This window comes from Chiloscyllium punctatum, chromosome 40 (assembly GCF_047496795.1).
Source record: "Chiloscyllium punctatum isolate Juve2018m chromosome 40, sChiPun1.3, whole genome shotgun sequence".
NCBI classification, from domain to species: domain Eukaryota; kingdom Metazoa; phylum Chordata; class Chondrichthyes; order Orectolobiformes; family Hemiscylliidae; genus Chiloscyllium; species Chiloscyllium punctatum.
Window position 1 is genome coordinate 64,880,939 of NC_092778.1, and position 14,914 is coordinate 64,895,852.

Sequence of the window (14,914 nt, forward strand, 5' to 3'; positions counted from 1 at the left end):
AGGTAGTAAGTATAATTGAAAATGTTTACTCACTGAGCAAGCACTTTTATTGAAGGAAGGAAAGGAAGAGAAAATTGGCAAGAAAATGTTTTTAAAATAAGCAAAAATTAAGTCAAAAGTCTAAGAAAAAAAGATGAAACCAAAAGGAGAGGCAGCACACAAGATTTTTTTAAATTAAGTTTTGTTTTGAAAAGAGAGTTAGTTTCACAGTATTAAATATCAAATTTATCATTTTCATCTCTTGCATCCATTTCACCTTTGACATCTTAGAACTAACTTTATTTCCCTCTCTCGTTAATCAGGATAAATCACAGCGCAAAGTCCCTGTGACCAAAATGATCAAAGAAGGAGCTTCAAACGCACATTCTACATATCACCACAATCACTTATTTCCAGCTCCACAAAACTGCCTCACAACTTCACCTCCTCACTAAACGAGTGTTACTTCAGGACTATGCTTCATTTTCAGTCTATTATTCTACAGAAACTCTCGGGACTTGCTGAATCTAAGTTGTATTAGTCTTGGCCTGCACTAATTGTCAACTTTGCTTTTCACACCCATCCTCAAAAATCTGCACTGGCTTGCTTTCCCCCAGTGCAATACAGTGAAAACTCTCAGCTTAATTGCTTTCAGGGCTTTTCAAAGCCCCATTACTGCAATATTCTCCATCTTTATACTCTTCCCTTCCTGATAAACATTTTAAGTCATTCTCTGCTTGTTTTCATATTCAATTCCTTTACCCAATACTGTGGAAACTCTTCTTTGACCGTGACGTTTCAAAAGTGCCCCAAAATCCAGAATTTCAACCCATCCTTCATTCCCTCTCTTCATGGCTGATCCTCCAAATTACCTACTTGCAATTTGGGTGCGATTATCAAGTGTACCCAAAAATTCATCCCACTTGACAGGATGTTCGTTTCCCAGCACTAGGCCATTTACAGGCAGGATAAGAGTTTCTCAGGTAACCTGAGTGCCAGGTAGACAATAAAAGGATCAAATGGCTTACTGGCAGAGGATGACAGGAACTTCCTGGTCAGTTCCAGACCTGCAAGGTGTTGGCGCTAAGTTAGATGCCTGATTCTTGATTTGATTTAATATTGTCACATTTACTGAGATACAGTGAAAAGTATTGTTTTGCATGCTAACCAAACAAAACATACCCTACATACATTCTTCAGAATGCAGAATATAGGGTTGCAGCTACAGAGAAGGTGCAGAGAAAATCAATTCTATTTTAGGAGAGGATTGTTCAGATGTCTGATAATAGTGGGAAGAAGTTGTCCCTAAATCTGTTGTCACGTGCTTTGAAACTTTTGTATCTTCTACCCGATGGAAGAGAATAGAACTGGGGTGGGAGGGGGTCTATAATTATGTTTGTTAATTTCCCGAAGCAGTGGGAGGTATAGACCGAGTCAATGGAGTGCCAACATCTCAGTAATAACAGGTGAGCCAGTATCCCGGGCAGATGATGATCCCCTCCTTGCCTGACCAGACTTGCAGGGGCAGTGTGTGTTCTCCACAATAGTGAGCCCACTGTTGATTCCATTCTTAGATCTCAAAGAATATCATTCATTCAATGCGGGTATCAATTATCCACCCCAGTTGCCCTCAACAAGATGGCAGTGATCTATCTTTCTGGATTACTGCAGTTAATCATTTGTAGGCCAATTCAATTGTTGTCTGGAGGTGAATTCCAGAATTTTGACTCAGCTACAGTAGAGAAATGGCAAAATATCTTTAAGTCAGGATGGTGACTGGCTTCATGGAAAACCTATAGGTCATGATGTTCCCTTTGTTACTGCTGTCCTTGTCCTACTAGGTGGTAGGAGTCATGAGTTTGGAAGGTGCTGTCCAAGGAGACTAGTGAATTTCTATAGTGCACCTTGTAGATAACGCACACCGCTACTCCTGAACGTGACTGATGGAGAGAGTGATTACTTGTGGGTGTGGTGCCAATCAAGTGGGCTGCTTTGTCCTGGATGGTGTCAAGCTTCTTGAGTATTGTTGGAGCTGCACCCATCCAGGCAAGTGGGGAGTATTCCATCACACTCCCATCTTGTGCCTTGCCAGGTGGACAGGCTTGGGGAGTCAGGAGGTGAAGTACACAGCACAGGATTCCTAGATTCTAATCTGCTCTTGTAGCCACAGTACTTTAGATTCTTTTATTAGGATTCCCTCTTATTGAAGATGGTCACTGTGTAAGGTGCAAATGTTACCTCACGCCTGTCAGCCCACATCTAGATATTATCCAGGTCTTGCTGCATTTCAACGATGACTGTTTCAGCAAGTTGGACAGGGGATTCCTTAAGATGGTGACACTTCTCCGCCGATCTATAAAAGCATCTCCTTTGTTCCCCCTTCAGTGCTATCACACTAGCCATTACTTTGGCTTACTGTACTGTTATGCTTCCATTAGATCTCACTTGAACATTTAAAAGTGCTAAAATATCATAGTTAAGTTTAAAATATCACACAAATTGAGTTTGCATAATATGCACAAGAACTTACACAGTCACAAGGTGTTGCTACAGCTACTCATTTACACTCTTTCACTAAATTCCTCAAATTGCCACATCTAAGCTAATCCTTAGCAGAGTGTTTCTTCTGGGATTTCTTGCCACTGTGGAGTCTAATTCATCTATTTGTTGTTTACTTCTCAGACTTTCAAATATCCTAGGTGTGTACAAATACAGCTCACAATATTCTGGAGAATAATCAGGTATCCTTGAAATTTTAATTCCACAGTGCACACATTTTAAAGGTAGCTGTCAGTCATATACAAATTGAGTCAGTGTTAAATTTGAATCACTCCTTTCTTTAGCTTGTGATTGATCTAACTTGCCATTCTGCATTGTACTGGGACAGGCTCCTCATAGGAGTTAATTTTTAAATTACATGTGCATGGTGTTTGGATTTAAAGGAATGGCAACGACCAAAAATATGACAAACTCTGGAGGCATCTCTATCATAGTTTAAGATCTTGCAGCATGTCATCATTATCTTGGTACAGTGAGCTATTCCATAATTTGGCAATTATAATAGAGCTGATATTTAAATAATTCTGTTTTGCTCAAGAATTCAATTGAACAGAAACATGTTCAGCAGCAGCCAATATAGAAACTGCAAATAAAATGGAATTGCTAGAAAACGTCAGAATTCTGTAAAAAAAAATCCTCTTTAATAGGTGGTTACATACCTGACTGAAAAGGTAATGACGTACCTGACCTGCAGATTCTTAACACCATCCACACTTAGGTGAATTACTGTAGACTTTTGATCACACCAGTGGCAGACAGTTCTAACAGTTTGCCATCAGACCAAACGTTTATTAACTCTGATTATATTTTAGCTTACACACATTTTCAAAATGCAGAGTACAGATCACTGAAAGCTACAAAGCAATTGAAAAATGAATTTTCTGCACAAATTCCAATTCCCATTTTTGATTAGAAGATTATATAGCATTTCTCAAGAGTGTTTAACTTTACAATTTTTTCCCCAAAAAGGCAAAGGGTTAATTGCACTTAAAAGATTTTAATTGTATTCGTAATTTTTTTCACCTGTACTATCAATTCAGATAAATGTGTAAGCAAGTGAAAATTGATTAATACAACACACAATGTTTTTTGGCATGTCAAAGGCCTTTCATCATCATGCAATGACTAAAGATTTTTTCATCTTTATCAAACTCATTTCCTTTTACTACTGGAGCAAATAAAATGAAGATCCTATCACATGCACATTACATCATGCACATGCAGTATTCTATCATACATAGATCGATTTGATTGATACAGGACATGAAATAAGCATTCAGAGGCATGTGTTGTTCGTTCGCTGAAGAAAAGCCACTGGGGAATATTTGCACATGGTCCATTTAAAGTCCAAACAATTCTCTAACAGACTGAGAAAATATTATTCTGTGTGAAGTTGCAAAATCAAACACTTATTTAGCTTTTTGCAAGGTTTGTAGCTCAGGTTGAGTATATAAACTTATATAGCTACCCTCACAAAAATATTATTTCGTACCATTGGTTAGAAAGCTGTTTAGCAAATTACTGTACATAAAGTACTGGGATTATAACAAATTCTGTGTGTGTATAGAAAGCACTTATACAGTTTCAATATAAACTTAATGCAGTTGTATACTGGAAGGACAACAAAAGGTGGGGCTACCGAACCCCAATCAGCCAATAAAGAAATCACAAAGCAGCAGCAGCAGCAAAGTTAACTACAGGGCTGTGGGGACACTTAAATGTATTGCAACGATATTTCTTTTGTAAAATGTTAATAAAAATGAGTAAAACACTAAGCTTGTAAGTATCTGGCAACATGGTAGGTACAGTAACCTCAGACATTTTTTCCTTAGTGGTTAAGCAGGTTTCCAAATTCCACATGGATATACAGGCTGCAATGTCTTACTAAGTCTTAACAGATAGGTGGTCAAGAAATGACAAGAAAAAAAAAATAATGTAACTATGATAACAAAGAAGAATGAAATCAGCTCCAGATTACTTTGAAATTTCCTAATGCTTTTACACTCATCAAGGCGAGGGATGTTAGTCTTTGGGAATAAAATGGCAAGTACTCCCAGATCTGATATCAGAATGAAATGCTATCCACTGTATCCAAACATGCCTCAGCCCCAACGTCAGTGATGCAATCCTACACCACCAGTGTGACATTTCTTTTCCACTGCTATAGTGCCTGCTATAGCCTTCTGGTGAGACTACCAGCTAATTCTGAATTAGACTAATAGTCACTCAATTTAATATTAAGTCATCCAAACTCAACCCACACGCAAAGAATACTTTGACCGTTCAATCTTGTATGTTTTGAACCAAACGGCCAGTGATAAATCTACTGGGCTGCCCTGTTTTCCAACGCTGTTAATCTACAAAGTGGAGCTAGGGACTTCTTTGTTTTTTGTCAATTTGCAATTGTCCTGACAATCAACTGATGGTTGTCTTTGCCTCATCATTCTCACTAACACATAGCAACAGATTCCAACCGAACAGCCCCTTGCCATATTCATACTAATATTCTGAAGCACAGTCATGTTTTACCCAACTTTTAACTTAGCTTCTTCTCCTCACATATGAAACCAGACCTGCTGAGTATCTTCAGTGTTTTGTTTTTATTTCAGATTTTGCTTCTGTTATCTACTAATTTAGTTACAATAATTAAATATTAGGCTGTTTAACTAGATTAAACTGGCAACATGCTCATAGTTGGAAGCATACTGAATTAGAGCTTTAAGTGAGAAAATTGGACATTGAATGGATCACGTAACTTCTTTAGCTTGCACACAGATTGAAGCAAAATATAAATTAAAGTTTCAAAAGAAACAGATGCAAGTTAGCAATGAATAGATTAGCAAGCATCACGTTATCCCACCTACAATTGCCAAAAGAATATTCCCCAAGATATTCCCTACAGACTTCCCAGTAAATGTCAACTCCTTGGGTTTGGTGATTACCTCCTGAAAGGATTCAGTAAGATCAGTCTTATTACAAAGTTCATAATTAAAGATCATTTTTAAAAATTGCTCATCAACTGCCAAATAATTAAAACAAATTTTGAAAAATGTGGATGCGTTTTCACCAAAGCCAACTATATCATCTTTCTCAAAGTAAAAGATATTATTTTCCTTAAACCAGACTCCATTGCCTGGTGCAATATCTGGCCAAATTAGCCCCAGTCTCTGATCATGCTGCTCTGTGACAGCATATCGAGGGGTATCCTGTTACTTCCTCCCCACATCCTGAATCTCTTGTTCTACAAAAAAAAAATTAAATTTCACTGATCACTTAGAATCATAAAACCCCTACAGTGTGGAAACAGGCCATTTGGTCCATCATGTCCACACCAACCCTCTGAAGAGCATCCCACCCTGACCCACCCCCTGAAACCCTGCATTTCACACGGCTCATGCACCTAGCCTGCACATCCTTGGACACTATAGGCAATGTGTCTGAGGGTGGAATCAAACGAAGGCTCCTGGCACTGAGGCAGCAGTGCTAACCACGGAGCCACTGTGCTGCCCCTTCAGTGGTCCAAGAAGATATCTGTAAATAATGATGAGATCCTATTCTGATGGTTAAGGCAAAACATTTGGAAATTGAACTGAACAGTGAAAGCCAACATTTGTAGATGTAATAGTGGTTTCCAGCACATGAACCTATTTCCAGCCCCTCCTACAAATTTCATGTTCTTGGTTTAATTCCACTACTCTTCCAGTCACTGTCTTAAACTTGCAACTTTAGCCTCTTATTTAACCTCTGATAGCAGGTCAACTCTCACACAAATGTTTCCTACTTCCACATCTAGAAGATTACCTTTGTCTATCACTTGTTCACTCAATAGCTGCAGATAGCCATTATCCATGCCTTTGGTATCTTAAGACCTGACTATTTAAATACACTTATTGTCAGCCTTTCATCCATAAACTTCAACTCAACTAATCTGCTGCTTCTCATCTCCTCAGCAGCATGCACTCACCAACATGGTTTTTGCTGACCTACATCCCCAGTGTAAAGTGCTAAGTTAAAACTCTCACAGCAACAAGTTATAGTCCAACAGGTTCATTTGGAAGCATTAGCTTTCAGAGCGCTGCTCCTTCGTCAGGTGGTTGGGGCACAGACAGCCCTCACACAGGACTCCTCACACCTTCAATGCATTATCTGGGCCAACATGGCACCTATTGTTAAAGTTCACTTAAGAATGTAACTTTAAGAAAGTTCTGTGATTTACATATGAAAGAACTGAAACCAACATGATCATTCTAAAATATGAGGCGCTTAACAAGCAATCCAGGTCTTTTTCAATATATAATTTCAGTGACATCACACCGTAAACTTTTGCTATAAATTCTGTCTTATACCTTATACTCCACAACCACCTGATGAAGGAGCAGCGCTCCGAAAGCGAATGCTTCCAAATAAACCTGTTGGACTATAACTTGGTGTTGTGTGATTTTTAAACTTTGCACACCCCAGTCCAACACCAGCACCTCCAAATCATAGTGTAAAGTGATAACCTCTATGTCCCTATTTCCTTAAGGCCTTGCCTCTCCCCACTTCAGTAACTTTCTCTAGCCTGTAAACCCTCTAAACACTGTGCGCCCAACTCCAGATTGTTGTGCATTCCCTACTCATTAACAGCCACCCCATCTCTTTTTTTATACAAAACCCTCTTTTTCACTTTCTCTTTTGATCAAAGCTTTTGGTTACTCTTCCCAATATCTTCATTGATTCAGAATTGATTGTGATCAGAAGATGCTTGTAATTTCTTTGAGGATGCTCTACAATTTTAAAGTACGTTGTTGCAGTTGATATGCAGAAAAGAATCCAGAGATATCAGATAGGGTTGTTTATTCACCTTGTTTCAAATAATTAAAACTGGATATTAAAAACGTGCATTTATCATTTTAAGGGAATAATTACAGTTTACGCAGACAAAAAATTAGAATTAGGTTTATTGTCATGTACTCAATACATGAGTACAGCAAAAGTGTACAAAGTCATCATTTCTGGCATAATCTTAGGTTCAAAGATACCTTGGTACAAAATTAATTAAAAGTATTAATTAAAAAATGAAGAAATAAATTTAAAAGGTCAGCATTACAGTCCTTATAAAGCTAGGTACAAGTTACCTTAGTACAAAATCTTAGACATGAATTAGAAAATTAAAGAAAGAAAGAAATAAAAGTTCAGCGTTACAATCCTCAAGTTCTTAAAAAAAAGAGAGGCTGGCAAATAATATGTCAGATTCATTTTCAAATTTGACAAGAAATGTCTAAAAAAGTTTGTTTTAAATAGGCTACGAAGATTATATTCCAGCTTCCAAATAGCAGAAAGCCAAAGTTATGGCAGGAGCTTAGAACCACATCCACAAATCTCAAAACAGCAAAACAAAGAAAGTATGCTGCTTATGCACTTTATGATTTCAAAACATTTAAAACATACAGCAATGATGTGCTCGTGACCATAAATACCCTTGCACACACTGCAGTAATATAGTAACTTTCCTTCAGAGTTAGTGCCTACATTGTTCACAGATAGGAAGGATTACATTGTAACAGAATTAACAGATCACTAAAAAGCTACTGAAAAAAAGTTTTCATTAATGCATTACTGAGCAAATGAGTTTTTTAAAAAATCACTTATTCATTTAATTTTCATTAAAGTAACTAATATTAATAAACATTTCAAATTACAATCAATGAAATTAGACTTGGGAAACATTGCATTGCAAAGACAAAACTGAAAAAGACTATATTTAAAGAGAACACCCTCTCTCCGGTCATCAGAGTATACACTACTATTTGGAACAATACACTCCAACTTACAAAAACAAATGTGAGAGTAGCTTTCTTAAACCAAAAGTACTATTTCCACACAAAATCCAGCATATTATTTTAAAACTAAATATATTTTATAAACAAGGAATTATGAGGGCTAAAAGAGGCCATGTCTTTGGCCAGTAGGAATAAGGAGATTCCCAAGGCAGAAGAGTAAAGGTCTACTCAAGGATAAAGGGTAGGGCTGCTCATGTGTGAAGGAGGGAATTAACACATGCAGGCAGAGGTTGTATGGAAAACTATTAAAATAGGTAGGTCCCCAGGGCCTGACGGGATCTATCCCAGAATACCGAGGGAGGCAAAGGGGCGAGATTGTTAGGGCCTTGACAGAAATCTTTGTATCCTCTTTAGTCACAGGTGGGATCCCAGTAGACTAGAAAATAGCCTGTATCATTTCTCCATTTAAGAAGAGCAACAGGGATAATCGAGGAAATTACAGGGTGGATAATTTTTCTATCACTGATGTAAGGCTATCAGAGAATATTCTTAGGGACAGGAAATACTCACATTTGGAAAATAATGGACTTATTAGGGCTAGTCAGCATGGCTTCGTGCAGTAAAGTCTTTTCCTCACAAATTTGATTCTCTTGAGGAAGTGACCAAGATGATTGATGAGGGTAGGGCAGTTGTCCACATGAACTTTACTAAAACATTTGACAACGCTCTTCATGATAGGCAGGTCCAGAAGATTAAGTCACATGGGGTCCATGGTGAGTTTATAAATTAGATGCAAAATTGGCGTGGCTACATAAGACTGTTCAGGAATGTTTTTCTGACTGAAGGTATTTGACCAGTGGTGTCTTGAAAGGATCAGAATGCATATATATATATATGTTGTGGGTAAAAGTGTAGGTAATCTGTTCAGTACATTTGCAGACAACACAACAAATGGTGGAGCTCTGGACAGTGAGGAAGGTTATAGAGAAATGGCAGATGGTGTTTAACCCAGACAAGTGTGAGGTGATGCATTTTGGGAAGTCAAATGCAAAATAAAGTAACCTTTAGGAGTACTGATATACAAAGGGATCTTAGTGTGCAAGTCCATAGCTCCCTGAAAGCAACAATACAAGTGGATAAGGTGGTAAAGAAGGTGCACAGCATGCTTGCCTTCATCAGTCAAGGCATTGAGTATAAAAAGTGGCAAGACTATGAAAAATTTAATTAGGCCACATTTAGGGTACAGTGCAGAGTTCTGGTCACTGCACTATAGGAAAGAAATAGAGGCTTTGGAGAGGGTACAAAAGATGTTTACCAGGATGTTGCTTGGATTGGAATGTATTAGTTATAAGGAGAAATTGGACAAACTTGGATTGCTTTTGCTAGACCATCAGGCTGAGGGGTGACCTGATAAAAGTTCATAAGTTGGGGATAGGGTGGATAGTTGGGAGTCTTTTTCCCAGGATTGAAATGTAAAATATTAGGCAGGAAAGGTCTGAGGTGAGAGGGAAGAGTTTAAAGGAGATGTGAGAGGCAAGTTTTTTTATGCAGAGTGGCTGGTGCCTGATTTGTACTGCTACGGGAGGTGGTAAAGAAGCAGATATATTAGCAAAGTTTAAGAGGTATTTAGACAGACAGGGAATAAAGGGATATGGACCATGCAGGCAGTTGGGATTAGGTTAGAATGGCATCATGGTTAGCACAGACATAGGTGGCCAATAGACATATCCTGTACTGTTCTATGTTCAACTTTAACAATTGAAACAAATCCCAATTAACCAAATCACCTAAAATTGTGAAAAATAAAATCCATCTTGGAATGTTCTAATAGTAATGCAACATTAGAACGCAAACAATGATTTTAGTAATCACCATTATTCTACTTAAGCCTACAAATGCCATAACGATACAAGCCAAATACATACCGACGTTCTGATAGAACTTAGTTTTCTTAAATTTTCCAGCAATCTTTGGCTCTGAAAAATACACGAAACAATTGTTACATACGAAAATACAAACAACGAGCAGGAGGACAGCACTGAGCACTTCAAGCCTGCTCAGCCATTTCATAAGATCACGGCCCTTCTGATTAAGCCACATTCTCACTTATCCATGATAAAGCAAGTGAAAAGTTTACAAAAATTTATCTCTGCCTTAAAAATATTCAAGAACTCTGCCGCTACTGTGTAGGACAGGCTGTGTTTTCCTACTTTGAACACCATAATATATATATAATCATGGCCATCCTGCTTAATCTTCACAGTCCAAACAGATGCATGAAATGGGGGTCCCACTGTAGCCTCGGCAAAAAACAGCATGAGTCCCGCAGCCAGCATCACAACAGCAAAACAAAAATAACACAAATTGCCTGAGCATTGCTGAGATGAAATGCAGAAGCTCCATGAAAGGAGCCAAGACAATGAAGACCATTGATGCAGATGGATACTCTGCAAACACTGGCGCAGATTGTTTCGAATGAAGACTGGTAAAAAAAACACCATAGTCCTACCGGACCATAGGGCTGTTCCAAAGGCAACTAGGCACAGTTTAACCTTAGGGTCACCATGAGGGGAGAGGTTGAGGAGGAGAGTCCTTCAAGGTAACCTCAGCCAGGAACTGAACCCATGCTGTTGACATTGCTCTGCCTAGTAATCCAGCAATCCTACCAACTGAGCTAACTGAGGCTCAATGAAGTATGGCATTGCAACCAACAGTAATAAAATTGTTTCCAATACTTGATTCACGTCAATGCTTTTACAACGTTTGTCAAGAATCACTATAGAAGCAAAAATCCTGTAAAACAGGTTGGCCTAGAGAAACCGGAACATGCAGCAGCCTGCAGGCTTGTAGTCTCATATTTTAAGAGTTACACATTGTGCATCAGAAGCACTTTTCAAACTGTGAACAGGTTTTGGGAGTGGCAACAAACTAGGGAAAGGTGTGATGGGAAAAGATTAAATAAGCTTAAACTCATAGGCAGGTGAGAGGATTCCAGTGAAGTATTAAGTAGCTGAGTCCCTGTAATGACTCCCTCTCCAGAAGGTGGATTTGTGGACATTCCATTCTGACTTTGCTGTGCCCACAAGTACACCGTATCCTGTCACAGGGTCTTAACTGAGTCTCAAAATAGAGGATGGGGTTGTTTAAGATAGTCATTATCTCTACTAACATCTACTGTATCAATGTAACCCAAGTGCCCTTGTCAGTTCTGGTTGCCACACTTTCGGAAGGATGTGATTGCAATCGAGGGAATTTCAAAGGTAATTCAGCAGTATGTTGCCTGGGATGGAGCAGCCTCACTATGAAGAGAGGCTGGAGAAAGTTGGGTTGTTTTCTTTCGAGCTGAGAAGGTTGGTGGGGGGGCGGGGGGGGGGCTCTGATAGAGGTGTATAAGATTATGAGAGACTTGGACAGGGTGAATGCAGCTGTTTCCCTCTGTGGAAGGGTCAAAACCACGGGAGCATAGCTTTAAAGTGAAAGGCAGGAAGTTTAGAGGGGATTTGAGAAAGTTTCTCCCCAGAGTCTGAAATGCACCACCTGAGAGGGCTGTCAAGGTAAATAACATGGAACTAGTGTCGGGATTGGTATATTTTGAGCGGTACAGACTCAATGTGCCAAAGGGACACTTCTGCACTGCATTGATTTGATGATCCACTTGCAGGCACAGTTTTAGCTACTAGCTCCCCCTTGTGCCAAAAGTTTAAAATTTTCATCTACAAACTTAAATCCTAACCCTAACCCTAACCCATCCCTAACTCTGGGAAGAAAGTGAGGACAGCAGATGCTGGAAATCAGAGTCGAGAGTGTGGTGCTGGAAAAGCACAGCAGGTCTAGTAACATCTGAGGAGCAGGGGAGTCGACATTTCAGACAAGAGGCCTTCATCAGGAATGAGGCTTGTGAGCCGAGGGGGTGGAGAGATAAATGGGAGGGGGTGGGGCAGGGAGGAAGATAGCTGAGAGTGCGAGAGGTAGATGGAGGTGGGGGTAATGGTGACAGGTCGGTAGAGGGTGGAGTGGATAGGTGGGAAGGAAGATGAACAGGTAGGACAGTTCATGAGGGTAGTGCTGAGTTGAAAGATTGAAATTGGGATAAGGTGGGGCAAAGGGAGTTGAAGAAACTAGTGAAATCCACAATGATGTCATGTGGTTGGAGGATCCCAAGGTAAAAGATGAGGCATTCTTCCTCCAGGCATCAGGTGGTGAGGGTGTGACGATGGAGGCGGCCCAGGACCTGCATGTCCTTGGCGGAGTGGGAGGAGAATTTGAAGTGTTCAGCCCCGGGGCGGTAGGGTTGGTTGGCGTGGGCATCCCAGAGATGTTCTCTGAAGCGATCTGCACGTAGGTGTCCTGCCTCCCCAGTGTAGAGGAGACTACATACAGAGCAACAGATACAGTAAATGATGCGTGGAAGTGCAGGTAAAATTCTGATGGATGTAGAAGGCTCCTTTGGGGTCTTGGATGGAGGTGAGGGGGGAGGTGTGGGTGCAGGTTTTGCAATTCCTGCAGTGGCAGGGGAAGGTGCCATGAGGGGATGGTGGGTTGGTGGGGCGTGTAGACCTGACCAGAGATTCATGGAGGGAATGATCTTTACAGAATGCGGATAGGGGAGGGGAAGGAAATATATTTCTTGTGGTGGGGCCTGTATGTAGGTGGCGAAAATGGCAGAGGATCCCTAACTCTTGTCACCTTATCCAGCCCTTCAGTTTCCCCACACACTTTTTGATGCACTCATTTTCATTTCACCCCACTGGTATCTGAAATAGCTTTCACAAAAATCCAAAATGATATCCTCTGCAACAGTGTTAGCGGCATATTCTCCCTACTATTCTTCTCTATCTCATGCAGCCTCTAGTTCTCCACATCTCTCGTCTACTGGAATCCTATCTCTTTCAACTTTTGGTCACCAGTTCAGATACCAGAGTCTTTGGCTCATGTAGTGATCCCCCTGAAATTTTAGTTGATATCAAACACCCTGTGTAATTGTATGCTGCTGTTGTAGCAATTATGGAGAACACAAAAAAATTGCTCACCACAAACAAGTTTTAGTTTGTGAAAGGAAAATGAAAGCAGATTTTAGGAGGGATAAAAAAAAAACAAGGATGATAAATTTTTGGAAAACCTTTCAGGTAAGTGGACAAAATCATCAAATTTTTGCTTGTGGAAATCAAAACAGGTTGTGGGGAATGTGCAACTTTTCTTGCCTAGGTCATTTATGATCTCACGGAAAATAACATCAACTTCCTCTGCCAGACAAGTGCATGACATAAAAATTCCCAACCAACTCTGGGACTGAGAGCACTTTGACTCATTCAAATCTATAGAATACAAAATATTTTTCCCAAATTCATTCTCTTTTTTCCTGCTTCAAGGCTTATTTGGACATTGGCATTATTTTCATTCTGGTAAATGCTGCCACACCTAAACTTTCATTGAGGTTAATGGAGATTTTGAAGATTTTTCACACAACTACTATAGACATCAACCTGGCTAACTGACTGGAAACACAAATCAAGTTAAATAGCCTATGGACTCTCAGTATGCTGCCCATAAGGCAAAGTTCTATGGATGGAATTAGCTGACGCGATAAACTTGATCAGTACTCATAACAATAAACCTGAACACATTAACCATTATTGGAAAAAAATGAATAATTACCAAGTTAAAAGATAGAACAATAAACAGATACTCACCAATTGAGAAGCATACTTAATTCTGTTCACTATCCCGTCATGTCCCAGATATTGCAGAGAGAGCCAGAGGGGCAGAGCTCGAAGTTTCTCGACGGGCTGACTTGTAGTGAGGCCCGCAGCTAGAGACTAAAATAATTATTTGAGTATACCACAGGTTCTGGAGCTCAATAAAAATCTTTTTAAACACACACACACAGAATTTAAACATCTTGCTTTTAGGTTTGGAGTACAGATATATCCTTTGTATACATAGATTCATAATGATTTGATTATTTGAATCAAATATTTTATGCAAAGATGACTGTTATTTATACTTATAGAGTATAGAGATGTAGAGCATGGAAACAAACCCTTCGGTCCAACCCATCCATGCCCACCAGATCCCAACCCAATCTAGTCCCACCTGCCAGCACCCAGCCCATATCCCTCTAAACCCTTCCTATTCATATACCCATCGAGATGCCTTTTAAATGTTGCAATTGTACCAGCCTCCATCACTTCCTCTGGTAGCTCACTCCACACACACACCACCTTCTGCGTGAAAAAGTTGCCCATTCGGTCTCTTTCATATATTTTCCCCCCTCACCCTAAAACCTACGCCCTCTAGTTCTGGACTCCGCCACCCCAGGGAATAGACTTTGTCTACTTATCCTATCCATGCCCCTCATAATTTTGTAAACCTCTATAAGGTTACCCCTCAGCCTCCGATGCTCCAGGGAAACAGCCCCAACCTATTCAGCCTCTCCCTGTAGCTCAAATCCTCCAACTCTGGCAACATCCTTGTAAATCTTTTCTGAACCCTTTCAAGTTTCACAACATCTTTCCGATAGGAAGGAGACCAGAATTTGCACTTAAATATTGCAAATTAATTCAGGCCAATCCTTTAAGGTTAACAAATATGGAATTAAAACATACACAAGTACA

The 14,914-nt window shown here is 39.7% G+C and overlaps 1 protein-coding gene across 6 annotated transcripts in view; it reads right to left on the reverse strand.

Moving 5' to 3' along the window:
• The window catches only part of pdxdc1 (pyridoxal-dependent decarboxylase domain containing 1), a 61,360-nt gene that overhangs the window by 19,583 nt on the left and 26,863 nt on the right, over positions 1–14,914 (reverse strand). For 4 of the 6 annotated variants that reach the window (XM_072560137.1, XM_072560136.1, XM_072560135.1 and 1 more), the window contains 3 exons: positions 13,991–14,116; positions 10,226–10,276; positions 5,403–5,483 (listed from right to left, as the gene is read on the reverse strand). In XM_072560137.1, coding sequence (XP_072416238.1) covers positions 5,403–5,483; positions 10,226–10,276; positions 13,991–14,116 — 258 coding nt within the window. The remainder of the gene's footprint in view (positions 1–5,402; positions 5,484–10,225; positions 10,277–13,990; positions 14,117–14,914) is intronic. The other 2 variants (XM_072560140.1, XM_072560138.1) reach the window with 1 other exon arrangement.